General features: G+C 43.9%; 1 protein-coding gene and 1 non-coding gene across 21 annotated transcripts in view; both read right to left on the reverse strand.

Moving 5' to 3' along the window:
• DEPDC5 (DEP domain containing 5, GATOR1 subcomplex subunit) overlaps nucleotides 1-18,083 on the reverse strand; it is a 165,627-nt gene that overhangs the window by 69,773 nt on the left and 77,771 nt on the right. For 15 of the 20 annotated variants that reach the window (XR_004178820.1, XR_004178817.1, XR_004178818.1 and 12 more), the window contains 7 exons: nucleotides 14,345-14,410; nucleotides 11,193-11,376; nucleotides 9,492-9,652; nucleotides 4,782-4,899; nucleotides 4,184-4,351; nucleotides 2,479-2,698; nucleotides 745-878 (listed from right to left, as the gene is read on the reverse strand). Coding sequence is in view for 13 of the 20 variants with exons in the window: in XM_031655974.1 (XP_031511834.1) it covers nucleotides 745-878; nucleotides 2,479-2,698; nucleotides 4,184-4,351; nucleotides 4,782-4,899; nucleotides 9,492-9,652; nucleotides 11,193-11,376; nucleotides 14,345-14,410 (1,051 nt within the window). In the remaining 7 variants the exon portion in view is untranslated. 20 annotated transcript variants of the gene reach the window in all.
• LOC116270863 lies at nucleotides 11,006-11,112 on the reverse strand. Its single transcript, XR_004179168.1, has one exon. It is a non-coding gene; the product is annotated as a U6 spliceosomal RNA (small nuclear RNA).

Here is an 18,083-nt window from a genome sequence, read left to right on the forward strand (position 1 = left end):
TTACGGTTCCCGTAACCCCCACATGTCATGGGAGGGTCCAGGTGAGAGGTAATTTAATCATGGGGGCGGTTACCTCCATGCTGTCCTCAGGATAGTGAGTTCTCACAAGACGTGATGGTTTTATAAGGGGCTTTTCCCCCACCTTCACTCTGCACTTTTTGCTGCTGCCATGTGAAGAAGGTTGTGTTTGCTTCCCCTTCTGCCATGATCGTAAGTTTCCTGAGGCCTCCCCAGCCCTGCAGAACTGTGAGTCGATTCAACTTCTTTCCTTTATAATTACTCAGTCTCAGGTATGTCTTTATCAGCAGTGTGAGAATGGACTAATACAGTGGTTTTTTTTTTTTTTTTCCCCCAGTAAAGACGGGGTTTTGCCATGTTGGCCAGGCTGGTCCCAAACTCCTGGCCTCAAGTGATCTGCCCACCTTGGCCTTCCACAGTGGTGGGATTACAGGCCTGAGCCACCATACCTGGCCCTGGCTCAAATATGCCGTAATATTTTGTGGGCCAAACCAAATGAGTCTGTATTTCAATTAAGTCCCAATCTAAAAGTTTATAACTTCAGGCCTATTTCATGTTATCCAACACCTACCAGGTATTAGCCTAGCTTTCTTTTCACATAAATGTCTTCTTCCTAATTACAAGCTACTTGTAAAGGAAATATTTCACCCCCTCATGGGAACAGGGCACTGAAAACCCTCAGGGCTGTCAAGATGGGGACAAGTCACTCTTCTACCAGGCACTTACTTCTGACTGGCCTCCATCTCCAACAGGGCAGAGAGAGCCGAGGTTCCCTTCTTCCCCACTGGGGGTGCGGCTGACTCCAGAGAATGTGTGGAAATGGGCCCGGTCATCTGCAAGCCTTTCATGGCGGTCCCTTTCTAAAGCAGAGAAGAGGAGACAAGGCCATCAGCCGAGTGGGCTCTCAGTGGAAGCCACTCAGGTCCCAGGGCATGCTGCAGCATTCCCAGGCCCTGGGAATCCAATGGACAGGGTCAAGGAACATGGGTTCTCAGTGTTCAGCAAGTGACAGAAAACAACGTTTCACTCAAATGCCTGGTGAACTAAAAATAAACTGCCACTTTATTTGCACATCATCTCATTTCACCCTCACCACAGCTCTATGAAGTAAACAATGTTAGTCCTATTTTACAGAAGAAGAAACTGAAGCTCAGAGAGGTTAAGGGACTTACCCCACATCCTACTGGAGCTGGAATCCAAACTCCAGTGACCTCACTTCAAAACCAAAGTTCTTCCCACTATCCAAGTTCTCCCAGACATGTTTTTAATCATAAGTGATGTTGTGTACACAAGACAGCTGGTGTGAGAGGAAGAATACTGAACTTGAGGTTAAAAACAAAAAAACATGGCTGATGATGGAACATTCCCTGGTGATTAAAAAGAGTGAACTACTTACACACACAACTTGGATGAATCCAAAGGTATTATGCTAAGTGAAAGAAGACAATAATATATGACCTTTTCACATATGATGTGACTCTTTTCTATGATGTTTGGAAAAGACAAAAGTACAGTGATAAGGAACACACCAGCGGTTGCCACGGATTAGAGATAGGGGAGAACGTGACTATAAAGACTAGCATAAATCCGGGCATGGTGGCTCATGCCTGTAATCCCAGCACTTTAGGAGGCCATGGCAGGAGGACTGCTTGAGCCCAGGAATTTGAGAAAAACCTGGGCAAAATGGGGAAACCCCATCTCTATAACAAATACAAAAAATTAGTTGGATATTTAGTCCCAGCTACTTGGAGGGCTAAGGTGGGAGGTCAAGGTTGCATTTGAGCCATGATCATGCCACCACACTCCTGCTTGGGCAACAGAGTGAGACCATGTCTCAAAAAAAAAAAAAAAAGACTAGCATGAGAGAATTTTTTTGAAGTGATGGTGGTGGTTACATGAATCTATATATTTGTTAAAATTCATAGACCTGTGTACATACACACACGTCAATTGTACTATATATTAGTTTAAAAAAAAAATGCTGAATCCCAGTTCTGCCCCTTAGAGCTGGCATATTCCATAACCCCCAGAAGCCTGAGTCTCCGCACTGGGTGGTGTGTGACCGAATGAGGCACGGGGTGCTGGGAACGCTGGAGCAAGATGAGTGAGGAAGGACTGCGGCTGTTCACCTCCTGAGAGTTTCTACTCAGCAGTTCAGCACCTAGTCACACAAGCAGCTGTGCTCAACATAGGGTCCCACCTGGGGAGGACCTCAAGGCACCGTGTCTTCAGGTGGAAGGGAGTGGCTCTGTGCCACAGAACACCACCCAGTCACTGCCTGCACACTATCCCTTCCTCCTTTATCGTGCAGTGGAGAAGAAAACACTGTTTTGGATTTAAGGTAAACACTGGGCAGCTGACGAGTAAATAAATAGGCTAATGATGAGAGGCCCCTAACAGAGGAGGTGGCAAACCTGCATCTCACACCAGGCACACTCCCTGAGTCCAAGGAGCCCTTACCCGCATCATGCGATCCGAGCGATGCCGCCTGCGAATGCGATTCAAGCCCTCCACAAAGCGGATAAAGCCATCCAGGAGTTGCCATTCGTCCTCGTCTGCACGGGGCCTGTCCCCATAGATGTCACAGTGGGCCTCCCCCTCTGTGATGCGCTTGGTGGCGGTGACACAGGCTGGCAGCAGCAGGAAGCGGGTCCTCCAGAACTTCAGAGACTCAATTAAGCTACAGGGGGCCGAGGAAGGCACAGAGTGGTGGTGAGAAAAAGGAGATAATGAAAGCACTCTCGGTAAAGTGTGTGGAGCTGGTGTGTATGTGTTCATCTGATGCTACAGCTCATGGCTTTGTTGAAAATACAAGTTCTGAGGATGGGCACGGTGGCTCACGCCTGTAATCCCAGCACTTTGGGAGGCCTAGGCAGGAGGATTGCTTGAGCTGAGGAGTTTGAGACCAGTCTGGGCAACATGGCGAGACCCCATCTCCACCCTGTCCTAAAAAAAAAAAAAAAAAAAAAGAAAAAGAAAATACAAGCTCTGAAGGAAGACCACAAAAGCAGTTTTTGCTTTGATCCCAGAGATGCCAGAATGCTTCTGCAAACCCAGGTCCAGTGAATTTGTGGCTATCATCACAATCACAAGTCATGCATAGAAATCAAAAACAAAAAATGAGACACCACAAAGCTACCAGCCAACCAGTGAGGAAAATGTTAAGAATACAATCTGCACTGCCACTTGCATCAAAGTGCACGTCATCACTGAGTTTCATGGGGTTTGCTTTTTCAATTGTGGTAAAATACACATCACAAAAAATTTACCACATTAACCTATTTTTTTTTTTTTGAGACAAGGTCTTGCTGTGTTGCCCAGGCTACAGTGTGGTGGCACTATCAAGGCTCACTGTAGCCACGACCTCCTGGGTTCAAGCACTTCGGCCTCCTGAGTAGCTAGGACTACCCGGGTATGCCACCAAGCCCAGTTAATTTTAATTGATTAATTTATTTATTTTCTGAGACAGAGTTTCTCTCTTGTTGCCCAGGCTGGAGTGCAATGGCTTGATCTTGGCTCACTACTCCTCCACCTCCTGGGTTCAAGCAATTCTTCTGCCTCAGCCTCCCGAGTAGCTGGGATTACAGGCGCGCACCACCACACCCATCTAATTTTTGTATTTTTAGTAGAGACAGGATTTTGCCATGCTGGCCAGGCTGGTCTCAAACTCCTGACCTCAGGTGATCCGCTCACCTCGGCCTCCCAAATTGCTGGGATTACAGGCGTGAGCCACTGCTTTATAAAGAAAAAAAGGGAGAGAGAGAGAGAGAAAGCTCTCTTTATAAAGAAAAAAAGGGAGAGAGAGAGAGAGAAAGCTCAGAAAGTGTTAAAATACACATATGCTGCTTTGGCAGGCCGAGATGGGCGGATCACGAGGTGAGGAGATCAAGACCATCCTGGCTGACACTGTGAAACCCCATCTCTACTAAGGATTCAAAAATTAGCCAGGCGCGGTGGCTGGCGCCTGTTGTCCCAGCTACTCAGGAGGCTGAGGCAGGAGAATGGCATGAACCCGGGAGGCGGAGCTTGCAGTGAATGGAGATTGCGCCACTGCACTCCAGCCTGGGCGACAGAGCGAGACTCCGTCTCAAAAAAAAAAAAAAAAATACACATTACATCCTCGCCCAAGGCTGCAAGGATGGAAATCCAAAGTTCACTCTCTGACCTGAAATCTTCAGAGCCGGCAGAACAGATATACTGATCTAAGTAATTCCACTTGTACTCCTCCAGCCGTTCATGGGAGAATTCCACCCAGCAGGAGACGAACTCTGAGTCTGAGTGGGAAGGACAGAGGCTGTAGGTATAGTGGATCTGGGCAGATTCATAAGGATACCTGCAAAATAAGGGCAGGCCCCCAAATTCAAAAGAGTTAGAGACAAATTTCTGCCAATTCTTCTCTATATTTTCTATCTCTATAAACTTAGAACCATCCTTGACATTTACCCCTCAACTGTAGTAACCAACTCATCCCAGGGAACGGTACTAGAAATTTCTCAGATCTTCTTAAACTCCTTCCTTCTTCTCTCCTCACAATCTTTATTTGAAATAGGCTTGTTATGAATCATGCTAATCATTGTAAGATGAATCAAATCCCTTCTGGAAACAGGTAAGCTATAACCCTAAAATAGCCCTAGAAACAAACAAACAAACAAAAACTCCAAAAGAAAAACCAACCACTGAGCTTCCTCAGTTTATACACATAATTTAGTATGCAGTCATAATTCAGGACAATAACTAAAGACCTTAAATATCCAAATACTCACTTGGGAAGGTATCGCGTCACTGTGATCATCTTATCCTTCAGCGTCACTTTGTGGAACGTTCTGCCCATACTCAGCCAATACTGGTCCTCCTCCTCGGGGCGGTTTCGGGACACAAGGCCTAACAGAAAAATAATAATTTCCTCCATCTGTTTGAAGCTCATTCCTATAACAAGCAACTGTTTCTCATCCATATAGATTCAGAAAACGATGTAACACTTTCTCTTGAGGGGCAATTTCATGGAAGAAAGTTATTCTTGGTTCAAAAAACAAAACAAAAAACTCCTGAGGTTGGCAGATTTTTGTTATTAAACCAACCAAGAGCAGATTAGAGCCTGAAGGTGCTGGCTGATAGCACCTAGATGGCAGACTCAAAGCTGAACAACCTGATACCTCATCCTCTGGAGAGGAAAGTTCTGTAAGAGATGACTGTGTTACTAAAATGGAACTGCACTACTCCAGCATAAGCTGCCCACCTTGGCATTTGAGGTTCTCACTCCAAGGTGGCAGTCAACCTAGCTTTCTGGTCCTAGCTCTCACTACTTCTAAACTGCTATACCAAGTTTCAGTCTAAAAGGACCATTTATTTATTTGCTGCAAATATCTGCTCATGTTGTTTCTTTTCTTTTCTTTTCTTTTTTTTTTTTTTTGAGACGGAGTCTCGATCTGTCACCCAAGCTGGAGTGCAGTGGCCAGATCTCAGCTCACTGCAAGCTCCGCCTCCCGGGTTTTATGCCATTCTCCTGCCTCAGCCTCCCGAGTAGCTGGGACTACAGGCGCCCGCCACCTCGCCCGGCTAGTTTTTTCTATTTTTTAGTAGAGACGGGGTTTCACCGGGTTAGCCAGGATGGTCTCGATCTCCTGACCTTGTGATCCGCCCGTCTCGGCCTCCCAAAGTGCTGGGATTACAGGCTTGAGCCACTGCGCCCGGCCCTTTTCTTTTTTTCTTTTTTTTTTTTTTTGAGACGGAGTTTCGCTCTTGTTGCCTAGGCTGGAATGCGATGGTATGATCTCGACTGACTGCAACCTCCACCTCCTGGGTTCAAGCAGTTCTCCTGTCTCAGCCTCCTGAGTAGCTGGGATTACAGGCAGGCTCCACCATGCCCGGCTAATTTTGTATTTTTAGTAGAGACACGGTTTCTCTATGTTGGTCAGGCTGGTCTTGAACTCCCGACCTCAGGTGATCCACTCGCCTCGGCCTCCCGAAGTGCTGGGATTACGGGGTGAGCCACTGCAGCCGGCCTGCTCATGTTGTTTCTTTTGCATTCTCTTCCTGGGCCACCACTGAAATCCCAGATCATTTAAAGTCACCATCAAATGCTACTTCTTCCAGAAAGCCGTCAGACCCCATCAGCAGTCTGAATTCTACCTTGTATATAGCTCCTTGTGTGTATGTCTCTCACCCCTTACAAATTAAAAATTCCAGGAGGTCAGGGCTCAAACATTGTTCCTCCTTACATTTTTAGTAGCACCTGATAAAGTGCCATGTGCAGTATTAGCTGAACTGAATTGAATGCAGGAAAGAGGAAAATAATCAGGAATCAAGAAAATGACAAGTGTTCAAGAGAGTAAAATCACGCCTCAAAAGAACAACCAAGCCAAGCCAAGCCAAGATTCCTTTGATCTAGAAATGAAAGGGAGTCCTCTTGAGGCAGGAGAACAGGGTTTGGAGGCAGGGAATTCTAAGGCCAATTCAGGCTGACTTCCTAAAACTAAATCAAAAGAAAAACTCCAATTTTCCACACCTAAGTAACAAAAGAACTGGAGGTTACTCCCTTCGCAAACCACTCCCTGCTTTTTCTGTGAGGCAGATGGAAAACTCAAAGTGTCTCTCTGATTGGTTTGATTTTTACAACCAATCAGACGTTTGTATAGGAGTATAACTTTGAAATTTCACTTCAGCCTCTAATTGGGAGCTTTCCCCAACCAATCAGACTGACTGAGAGCCACTACTTCATTTACATAGGGTATGCACCAAGTAACCAATGGGGAAACTTCCAGAGGGTATTTAAACCCCAGCAAATTCTGTAAAGGAGCCCTTGAGCTCCTACGCTTCAGCCTGCTCCCACACTGTTGAGTGTACTTTCATTTTCAATAAATCTCTGCTTTTGCTGCTTCATTCTTTCCTTGCTTTGTTTGTGCGTTTTGTCCAATTCTTTGTTTGAGGTGCCAAGAACCTAGACACCCTCCACCAGCAACACTCTCATTCAGCTCTGGGACAGTCACACGGTGACAGGCAGCATGGGAGCCATCAAGAAGAGACAGGACAGCAGAGGCTGAAATAATATTCACTGTGAATATGGAAATTTCCCAGATGGTGCCAAAGGAGCAGCAGGCCAGCTGCATACAAAACAGAAGCGACTCGAGAGACCCCAGGTCCAACCCCAGCACTTTCACTTGCCAGCTTCTACGATCTTGGGCACCAAATCTCACTTTCTACAGCAAGAAAGAGGGCAAGCCCTCATCCAAGCATTCCTTTATTCATGCAACAAACACTCTGCTGGCTATTGGAGAGACAACGTCATGGGGCAAGGTTCATGAGCATCTGACATCGTACCAGACACCCCGATTCTAAATTAGGTGCACCCCAGTTATCCCTGTGTTTATCCTGCATGGTATTTATTCTTCACAGTCTGTGATCAAATATATACTTGTAGTTTATTAGTTTAACATCTGACTCTGCCGTAGACTGTAGACTCTGAGGGGAGGGCTGATGCTATTCTATTCCCTGCTGGAACAGGGCCTGGCTCACACTTAGTATTCAGTAAGTCTCTGATGAACAAGCAGCACAGGCCTGGTTGTGATGGCAACTGTTCCAGTAATTAGGATAACAATGGTACCCTTTCTGTTACTATAGAAATTAGAGAGATTAAATTTATCACGGCAAAAAAATAACCAGAAATGATACAGTCAGGCAAGTAGCCTCTGGCCAACTAACCATCATATGAGGCTCATGGATCAGCCAGGAACAGAACTGGACACAGAGGAACTCAGACCACTGAGGCACATCCACCAGCTATTCCACAGAACAACAGGTGGGCAGCCTGGAAGGCACCAGTGACATGAAAGGTGAATTCATCCTATTACTCTTGGGATAAAGGACAAAATCCTTCAGATAGACTTGGGTCTCCTGACATCTCTGGCTGGACCTCTGGCTCATTCCTTGTGCTCCATCATATCAGCCTTCTTTTTGGCGTCCAGAAAGTATCTCGATGTTTTCTGCCACAGAGCCTTTGCACAAACTGGCCTCTGCCTGGCATGCCCTTCCCTTCTACTCCTGCCCTCCATTTCCAACCTGCTGCTCCTAGTAACTCCTACATGTACTTCGGGTCTAAGCTCAAACCTCACCTCCTCAGGGAAGCTGTCCATGACCCACCAGATAAGATAGGGCCCCATATTAAATGTTCTGACAGCCCCATGACTTCTCCCTCAGCCTTTATCACAACATACAATTATATTTCATAGTTTGACTAATGTTATTTTCCCTGACTGGGCTATAAATCCTCTCCCCAGTCATGCAGAGTAAGTACTTCAAAGACTGTTGAATGAATGTGTGAATAAACGGATTCACATATTTTTTTTTTCTTTTCTTTTTAGAGACAGAGTCTCCCTATATTGCTTAGGCCGTTCTTGAACTCCTGGGCTCAAGGCATCCTCCTGCCTCAGCCTCCCAATGTGCTAGGATTACCCCCAGTCAAATTCATATACTTATTGACCCATACTGTTGCATATTATTGTATGCCAGGCATGCAGTTTCCATTGTGGAGGACAAAAAGATGAACAGATATAGTCTTGGCACTCAAAAAGGTTAACATTCAGTAGGGTCTGGAAGATGAATACAAGGCAACATGTGATAAACATCACAAGGGACATTCAAAGAAAATCTAGGGGGAATCCAAAGCTTTATACATAAACCGCAGGGCCTGGGCTGGATGACCACATGCTCCCGCTAACAGGGCCACAGTTCTCTGATCCTCTGGCCCAAGAAGCTTTCATGGGCAGACAAAGATGATCCAAGGTTATCACTAAGTGATCAGGGGAGGTGGGGGTCTTGTTAGCAATAATGAAGAGACAGGAGACTAAGACAGCTCACTGATTGTTCCAGGAAGTGATTACTGCTTTCTGATTCCAGGCACCTGTACTTAATTCCCCCTGTTAGACTTATTTTAGAGGAGCTCTCCACTGCCTGGCTCTGAGTCAACTAGGAACACTGATTCTCTGTCACTTACTAGCCTAATCTGCTCCTCATGGATGACCCATTCTTGCTTCAAGCCATCAAGCTTCAGCGATAAAGAAGAGACAGATGAAATCAGAATAGGAAAATAAGAACAAAAGTAAACTTCAGGTTTAGGTAACGTTCGACAGTCTGCTGTGTGCCAGGTACTGTACTAGAAACAATTAAATATAGGTTTCTGGGTTTAGAAACTTTGACAGCTCAGTAGTGACTCAGCTGCCTACTATTCCCAGGCTGTCCCATTCCTGAACTTGGTCACATCCACTGCCTTAAAGGGAGAGTTGTAAATTAAAGAGAGCATTTACAATAAATCCATACCTAAAGGAGACTTTATTCCTCACTTAAGTAGAATTTATGAAGAAAACTTTTGTGTCAAAAACAATTACTACTAAATTTATCTATTATCTACCATCTTGAAAACTCACTTCCACATATATAGTAGAAGAGACGAAAATATAAATCCAAGGAGAAAAACTCACCTCGGCTATAGAGTGGGCTACTGCTCAGCGGGGGTGGGACGGCAGGGTTGGGTTTTTGTGCCTTGGGCTGCACTATGATTTGGTAGCCCTGCATGAGACGCTGGCAAATAAACTCTTCAAACACCTGCTGGGCTGTCATCTGCACACCGTCTTCGTCCCTCCTGAAGAAAACAGATGATTGCTCATACAGATGCTTGGCCTGAGACAGTGACACTTAAGACTGCACAGTCTCATCATCTCCTTTGCATCATCCCCTTATAACCATTCTACGGTGCTTCATAAAACTAACAGTTTGAGCTGGGCACAGTGGCTCACATCTGAAATCCTAGCACTCCGGAAGACTGACACGGGCAGATTGCATAAGCCCAGGAATTCAAGACCAGTCTGGGCAACATGGCAAAACCCTGTCTCTACAAAAAAAAACAAAAAACTAAAAACAAAAATTAGCCAAGTATGGTGGCATGCACTTGTAGTCCCAGCAGAGGTTGCAGTGAGCCAAGATTGCATCACTGCACTTCAGCCTGGATGACAGTATATAAAAGAGAGATAGAAAGAAAATATAATAGAAAATATGAAAAAAAACCACCAACAATTTGTAAATCAGTGCTTTGGGGAAAATTAACAGTTCAAAGAGGTGACAAGAGGCAGGTAACTCAATGCCCAAATGAATAATTTTAGAAAAGAAGATCAGATTTAGTGTGCCCAAAATAATTGCATTAGAAAATATGAGAATAATCAGCGAGGCCAGAAAAAACTGGAGTTAAAAATAAATCAGTCGACAAGGAGAAATAGTTGATGTCAATAGAACTCTGGAGAAATGCACAGTTCTTACATCATAAAATTACCCACAGCCAGCGCAGCAGCTCACGCCTGTAATCCCATCACTTTGGGAGGCCGAGGCGGGTGGATTACCTGAGGTCGGGAGTTTGAGACCAGCCTGGCCAACACGGTGAAACCCCGTCTCTACTAAAAATACAAAAAATTAGCCGGGCATGGTGGCACACGCCTATAGTCCCAGCTAGCTACTCAGGAGGCTGAGGCATGAGAATCACTTGAACCTGGGAGGCAGAGATTGCAGTGAGGCGAGACTGTGCTACTGCACTCCAGCCTGGGTGACAGAGTAAGACTCTGTCTCCAAAAAAAAAAAAAAAAAAATTACCCAAATATAAAAAGAGGACACAGGCTTGAAAATTCAGTGTTCAACCAGGCACAGCGGCTCAAGGTGGTAATCCCAGCACTTTGGGACACAAGAGTTGGGCAGATGGCTCGAGCCCAGGAGTTCAAGACCAACCTGGGCAATATGGTGAAATAGTGTCTTTATAAAATATACAAAAATTAGCTGGATGTGGTGCTGCCAATCTCAGCTACTCCTAGCTACTTAGGAGGCTGAGGTGGAAAGACTGTTTGAACTCAGGAGATCGAGGTTGCAGTGAGATGTGATCATACCACTGTACTCCAACCTGAGTGACAGAGTGAGACCCTGTCTCAGTTAAAAAAAAAAAAGGAAAAAAAAGAAAGATAAAATACAATTCAACGTTTTTTTAAAATTTTTTATTTAATGGCCGTGCTAATCTTCTCTATGTCTTTCCAATTTTAATATATGTGTTGCTGAACTGAGCACAAACTCAGTTCTGATGTATGTGTGGGATATATCTGAAACCCTCACAAACCAAGCCAAGTGCCTTTTTCTCTGACACTGACCTGTCGATGTCTGCTTCTGGAAGGAGATCATAACAGCCCTCTGTGTAGTCATTCTGCAGGCCCTGGCGGTCAGGGAAGTAGTCGGTGGTGAGGGGGAGGCACGCCGGAGTAGTGAGAGACTTCCAGTCCACTCCAACTGTGCAACAGAAGCCTGGCACTACAGGGGGAGCAGACAGTGTCAGAACTGCCTCACGTAACAGGGGGAAAAGGTACATGTGGTCACCATGGCAAGTGTGGGATGGGGGGTCAGGGGAGGAAAGGGGAGGGAAGGGTGGGGAAAACAGTTCATGGTGAAAATGATAAAATTGACAGGATTGGGAAGAAAGAGGGTAGGGGAGGGAGAAAGAGAGAGAAACAGAGTTTGTTAGACAATGCAGTGCACATGCTTATCCAGTCCCATCATGCAAATGGGATTCACAGCTGATACTTTTCATTTTCTGCTGATTGTGAGCTACAGCTGCAATGCAGGTGAGATTACTGCAGGGCAGGCAGAATTACATGTCGAAGCACATCAACGTTCCAAGAGCAGGGAGGCCCAAGCGTGAGCCTCTCCCAAGGACTGCAGAGTGGCTGGGTGGGGAAAGGATGGGAGCTCAGCCTGGTTTGGGAGCAAACAGCATACAGTAGCAGAAATAAGGAATACTTCTAGCACTGCAAAAATAAGTAACAGATCCAAAAGGTTGGGAGGAAAAATCGAGTAAGGATATCTGGGAAAGTTAGGAGGCTGGAACTTTAAGAGACAGCATTTAATAATCCAAAAATGAAAGCTGCAGTTAGCAGAGCAGGCCTGACCACACGGGTCTGTCCCGAATTGCCTGCTCCTCAGTTAAAGCAGGGTTTCTCAGCCTCGGCAACAACAGAGACTTTGAACCAGATAATTCTTTGTTGTGGGGGCTGTCCTGGGTACTGCAGCAGCATCCTTGGACTCTACTCACTAGATGCCAGTGGCATCCCCTAATTATGAAAACCAGAAATGTCTGTAGGCATTGACATGTTCCACTGGGGAGGGAAATCCCCCCTGGTTAGGAAAATCCTCCCTGGTTGAGCTTCACTCAGTTAAAATAATAGGGCAGTTACCTCTTTAAGTAATTTAAGTGAAGACTATCTTTTAACTCTCCAAAGAAGGGAGCAATATGAAGTCGAAAAACTCTAAGGCTTTGTCTCTGAGTTCTGAATGGGACATTCATACGCCTTATTTTTGTACCATGCTAACAGCTTACAATGTAATGTAGCCCCTGCTGCCTCATCAGCCCTTCCATCAATGAATAACAAAATTTGTGTGCTAAGTCGCAGCAGAAAGATGCCCCACATGGCACCACTGACTTGGGGAAGATGATTTAGCCTGCAACAGATCTAACTCATGCTCTACACAGGCCTTATTAACTCATTAATAATTCAGGAATCCAAAACATAGTCCGGAATAGCCTAATTAATCATCTCCATTTTTCTATATGGCAGCCAAGGAGGTAAGCTTGTTTCTACTTCCTGGTTAGAACAGAAGATGAGGACCTGATCAAAGCCCCAGTGGGGAAGCCAGAAACAGAAGACAGTTCGATCTTTATGTCCTCTTAGATCATCCTGGCCCTCATCAGCCTTTTGACCCTCAGGATTATAAAAATCTTGTAGAAATGCTTTCTGCTGGGCACACAACAAGACAGACAGTTCATATACTTAGTTCGAGATCCCATGATGAGAAAGGATGCTGAATGTAAGTCTAAGGGTGTTCTGTCTTTAGGAAAAGAGTGCAGTCTCTTTTCTAACCCCAGTATCTTCTGGTCCTGAAAAGAAGGACTCTGAGGAAGTTCCACACCTCAGAACCACTAAAATAACAATGATGAACACAGGTAACAAACTCCGGTGACACGATTGTAGAGAAACAGGATCATCTATTCATTGCTGGCAGCTTTTTGGAAAATAGTCAGTCTGCCAGCCATACTTTGGGGAATGTAATCCAAAGACTTTAACCAAAAAATGCACCTGTTGCACCATGTATTATGTATTATTATTAACTTTTAATTTAATAGAGACAGGGTCTCACTATATTGTCCGGGCTGGTCTCAAACTCCTGGGCTCAAGTGATCCACCCACCTCAGCCTCCCAAAGTGCTGTGATTACTGGCATGAGCCACTGTGCTCAGCTCACCAGGTATTATCATACCTACATTATACGCTGTGGCTAAAAAGCAGAAAGCCATCCAAATGGTCACTAATAAGAAATGATTACTAAAACCAAGATACAGTAATGTGCTTAATGTTGCCATTACAAATGACTGCTAGGAAGGACCTGAACAAATAGGGGAAAAGGATTATTAAGTGGGGACAAAGGCTGGGCGAGGTGGCTCATGGCTGTAATCAGAGCACTTTGGGAGGCCAAGGCGGGCGGATCACGAGATCAGGAGTTCAAGACCAGCCTAACCAACATGGTGAAACCCTGTCTCTACTAAAAACACAAAAGTTAGCCGGGCGTGGTGGTACACGCCTGTAATCCCAGCTACTCAAGAGGCTGAGGCAAAAGAATCACTTGAACTTGGGAGGCAGATGTTGCAGTGCACCACTGCACTCCAGCCTGGGCAACAGAGCAAGACACTGTCTTAAAAAACAAAAAAACAAAAAAAACAAAAGGTGGGGACAAAAAGACTCAGTGATATATATCCATTGGTCACAGCTAAGTTTATCAAGTGGTAGGATTTTCTCTGCTATTTTATTATTATAGATATTTAGACATTCTCTTACTACATAGCTATTTAAAAAGATGATCAAAAGGAATGCAAATCAGCCAAATATTTCAACTACAGGCAGGCAAATGATTCTAGTAACAGCCTATTACGTCTTTCCAACTTTTTCATGGAGATATCATTAGGCATTTAAGGGTGAAGGCCAGCTCTGGACCAGCATGGGGGCCTTAGAGGGAATCTGCTACCTTTCCCAGGTGCCCCTGAATCACCCTCCAAAACAGGTCATTCAGTCACACCCCCCTCACTTTCCGTCACAGAGTCCAGAGAGTCCTCCCTCACCACATCACCTTCCCATACCCCAGAGATATATGGACCTCAAGACCATTCACTTCCCACAGGGCTTCCACCTCTTTCCTCATGCTCTGACCACCCCACACTCCCTGTCTACCCCTTTCCCCAGTCAGCTGTCCCCTCTTACTTGGGTCTGGAGAGGTAGAAACACTGTCCTCTAGAGAATCCTTATTCTGGGTCCTAGGATTCATACCTATGGAAAGATAAAAACAGCTTGTCTTAAGAAGGCTCACTCCGCAAAAGCATTCTGACCAGTTATGGTTGAAAAAGGCCAAAATTGGAGCTAAAAATAAAAATGTGAACCAAGTGCAAATTCTGTGCTGAGTATTTCAAACAGTACAAAATAATCAATCAAAGAAAAATGATCAATCTAAAATTGGGAATGAGCCAGAACTTTACTCTGAGGTACTGGTATCATTCTTTGCTAAAAGACATCACATAAACACGAGCAACCTGCCACTTATTTTAATAAAATGGACACATTTCAAAGTCATTTCAACTAATTAGAGCAATCTTTAGTGAATATAAATGACCTATTTTTACAGTGAGCTCTGATCGTGCCACTGCATTCTAACCTGGGCGACAACAGAGTGAGAGAGACCCTGTCTCTAAAAATATATATAAAATAAAACAAAATGACCTATTTAAATTTAATCCACTCATCAGCCATCCTTATCTTCTGGAATTTTCTTCCCCAAATCATGGCTTTCTAAAATATGACACAGGACATCAAAACTCACTACTTTAACATAAAAACAATGATTTTACCTATAAACGGGCTGAAAGGAAACACCAGAAGATTCTTTGAAATGCAATTTATTGACTATCGAGTAACACAATTAATTTTAAAGCACATCTATCAGTACTTACATGTCCCTTTCAAAACATTTATTTACTAGAAAATTATGATGCCATAAAAAGAACTGAGGTTAAGCATGGTGGCTAACAAGGCCAGGAGTTCAAGGCTGTGGCAGGCTATAATCACTCCACTGCTCTCCGGCCTGGGTGATAGAGTGAGACTCCATCTCTAATTAAGATACATAAAAATATTTTTTAAAAAGGACTGCAAAGATGCTTACTAAACGTTCAACAGTGGCTAACTGAGGAGAAAGCTGGAGGAAGGGATAGGAGGCAAAAGAGAATTTGTACTTTTTACTCTAAATACTTCTGGGTCATTTGAATATTTTATAACAAGAACAAGTATTTATAAATTTCTTGTGAAAGCTTTGAAAAAACAATCTACAACATGAGAGAAAGCACTTGCAAATCATGTATCTGGCAAAGGACTTGCATCCAGAAGACATAGGGAACTCTCAAATTCAAAAGCAAGAAAACGAACAACCCAATGAGAAAAGGACAAATGACATATGCAAAAGGAACATAAGTATATTAAAAGATGCTTAACTCAGTAGTCATTAAGGAAACAGCAAATTAAAAGCACAGGGATTAGCCAGGCACGGTGGCATGCGCCTGTGTTCGCAGCCACTCCGGGAGGCTAAGGCAGGAGGATTGCTTGTGCCCAGAAGTCCAAGGTTGCAGTGAGCTATGACTGTGCCACTGCACTCCTGCCTGGATGAAAGCGCAAGACCCCGTCTCAAAACAAACAAACACAAAAAGTGCAGTAAGATACCACTACATGCCTATTTGAATGATGAAAATGACTGGACATACCAAGTGCTGACAAGGATATAGAACAACTGAAAGCCTTATACATTGCTGACAGCAAAGGAAACTGGCACACCACTTTTGAAAACAGTAGATTTACCATTTGACCCAGCAATCTACTCCTAAAAATTTATACAAGAAAAATGAAAACTTAAGTTCATACAAAACCTTTGTTCATATAAAAACATGTAAACATTTATAGAAGTCTTATTCATAGTCGCCAAAACCTGGAAACAGCCCAATTATCTTTCAACTGGGGGAAGGATAAACAAATTGCAGCTCATCCATACAATAGCATACTACCCAGCAATAAAAAGGAGGCAACTACTGACACGTGACAACGTGGATGAATCTCTCAAATGCAATATGGTGACTGAAATAAGCCAGACTCAAAAAACTACATACTGTATGATTCCATGTATGTTACATGCTGGGAAAGGCAAAACCAGAAGGACAGAGAACAGATTAGTGGTTGCCAGAGGACAGGCAGAGAGACTGAGTACAAAGCAATAGCACAACGGAATTTTGGGAGGTGATGGAAATTTTCTTATCTTGATGTGTTTGTTGGTAGGTATACAACTCTATCCATTTGTCAAAATTCACAGAACTGTACACTAAATACAGTACATTTTACTAGACATAAATTTTAAAACATATATATATTTTTTAATTTAAAAAGATGGGCTGAGCGTGGTGGCTCACGTCTGTAATCCCAGCACTTTGGGAGACCAAGGTGGGGGGATCACTGAAGGTCAGAAGTTCGAGACCGGCCTGGCCAACATGGTGAAACCTCATCTCTACTAAAAATACAAAAATTAGCTGGGCGTGGTGGTGGGTGCCTGTAATCTCAGCTACTCGGGAGGCTGAGGCAGGAAAAGCACTTGAACCTGGAAGGCTGAGGTTGCAGTGAGCCGAGATCATGCCGCTGCACTCCAGCCTGGGCCACAGAGCAAGACTCTGTCTGAAAAAAAGTAAAAATAAAAATAAAAATAAAGATGACACCACCTGGCCAAAACAATTTTAGGACTTTTCTTTTGGAAATGCTTGGAGCAGATTTTTAAAAATTACTAGTCATTATACTAGAAGATACAATGTATTAAGTCAGACAAATACAGTATTTCATTTCATTCAAACCCACACCAGGAGTAGATATGAGGTAGGTATGATCCTTTTCCACAGATAAAGAAACTGAGGCTCAGAGAAGTTAAGCAACTTACTGAAGATCTCACAGTAAGTAGGTGGAACCTGCATTTAGATTCTTTCTGCTCAACTTTACAGATGCTCTATTTCTTGACTATCCATCTGGGGCACCAATTTTTAGCTGCTGAAATGTTATCTGTTCTTTGTCAATAGCCAAAAGCCACTTGGAGCTAAATTTTCTGGGGGAAAAAAAAAAAAAAAACACTTGGCTGACAACTTTCATTTTCATGCAAATATAAAGCATGATTATAAAGAAGCAACGAGGTGGATTTTCTTATTCAGCTTGAGAAGTGGTATGAAGGCAAACTGGCATTTGCAAAACACTCTGAGCAATAAGAGAATTGTTACTATATCACCTCCCAGGTTTGGCTGCCAAGTTTGCTCATTTGATCACCTGTTTTTGTTTTTAAAGAAAACCTGTTCTAGACATGGTCTGCAAGACAACTCAAATTCTTACACTAATAAACAGTTCAAAAGAAAAGAAAAGAAAAAAAAAGGAATAGTTCAACTTATCAGAGCAGCTTTGAATCCTAGGCCAAAAGTAGATCTGTGCCATCTCTGGTGGACACACCTACCTACCTAACTACACACACACACACACACACACACACACACACACACGTACACACACACCCCGAAAAAGCAAATATTTTAAGGACTTCCAGGAAGCTATTATACGTATAAACAAATATTTTAAGGATTTCCAGGAAGCTACTCACACACAGTTTCCTTGCAATTCAAGCCCAACACAGTGCCTTTCCCACTGGCTCTTTGAGATCTTATTTTCAGTCATACAGACTTGCTGTTGGCATATGAAGAGCCCCACCAGCCTGCAATGATGGAGGTGAAACCTCATGCTCAGCCAGCTCTGCTCCAACCCAACATTTGGGAATGAAGTCTCACACTCAAAGTTCAAAGCCAGACATACAACTTGGGGAGCCAATGCTGGTAAGAGTCATCTCAGCTCTGTCTCTTTTGACATCTGTTCAGAATTGTGAATG

The sequence above is a fragment of the Papio anubis genome, chromosome 16 (genome assembly GCF_008728515.1).
Source record: "Papio anubis isolate 15944 chromosome 16, Panubis1.0, whole genome shotgun sequence".
Classification (NCBI taxonomy): Eukaryota; Metazoa; Chordata; class Mammalia; order Primates; family Cercopithecidae; genus Papio; species Papio anubis.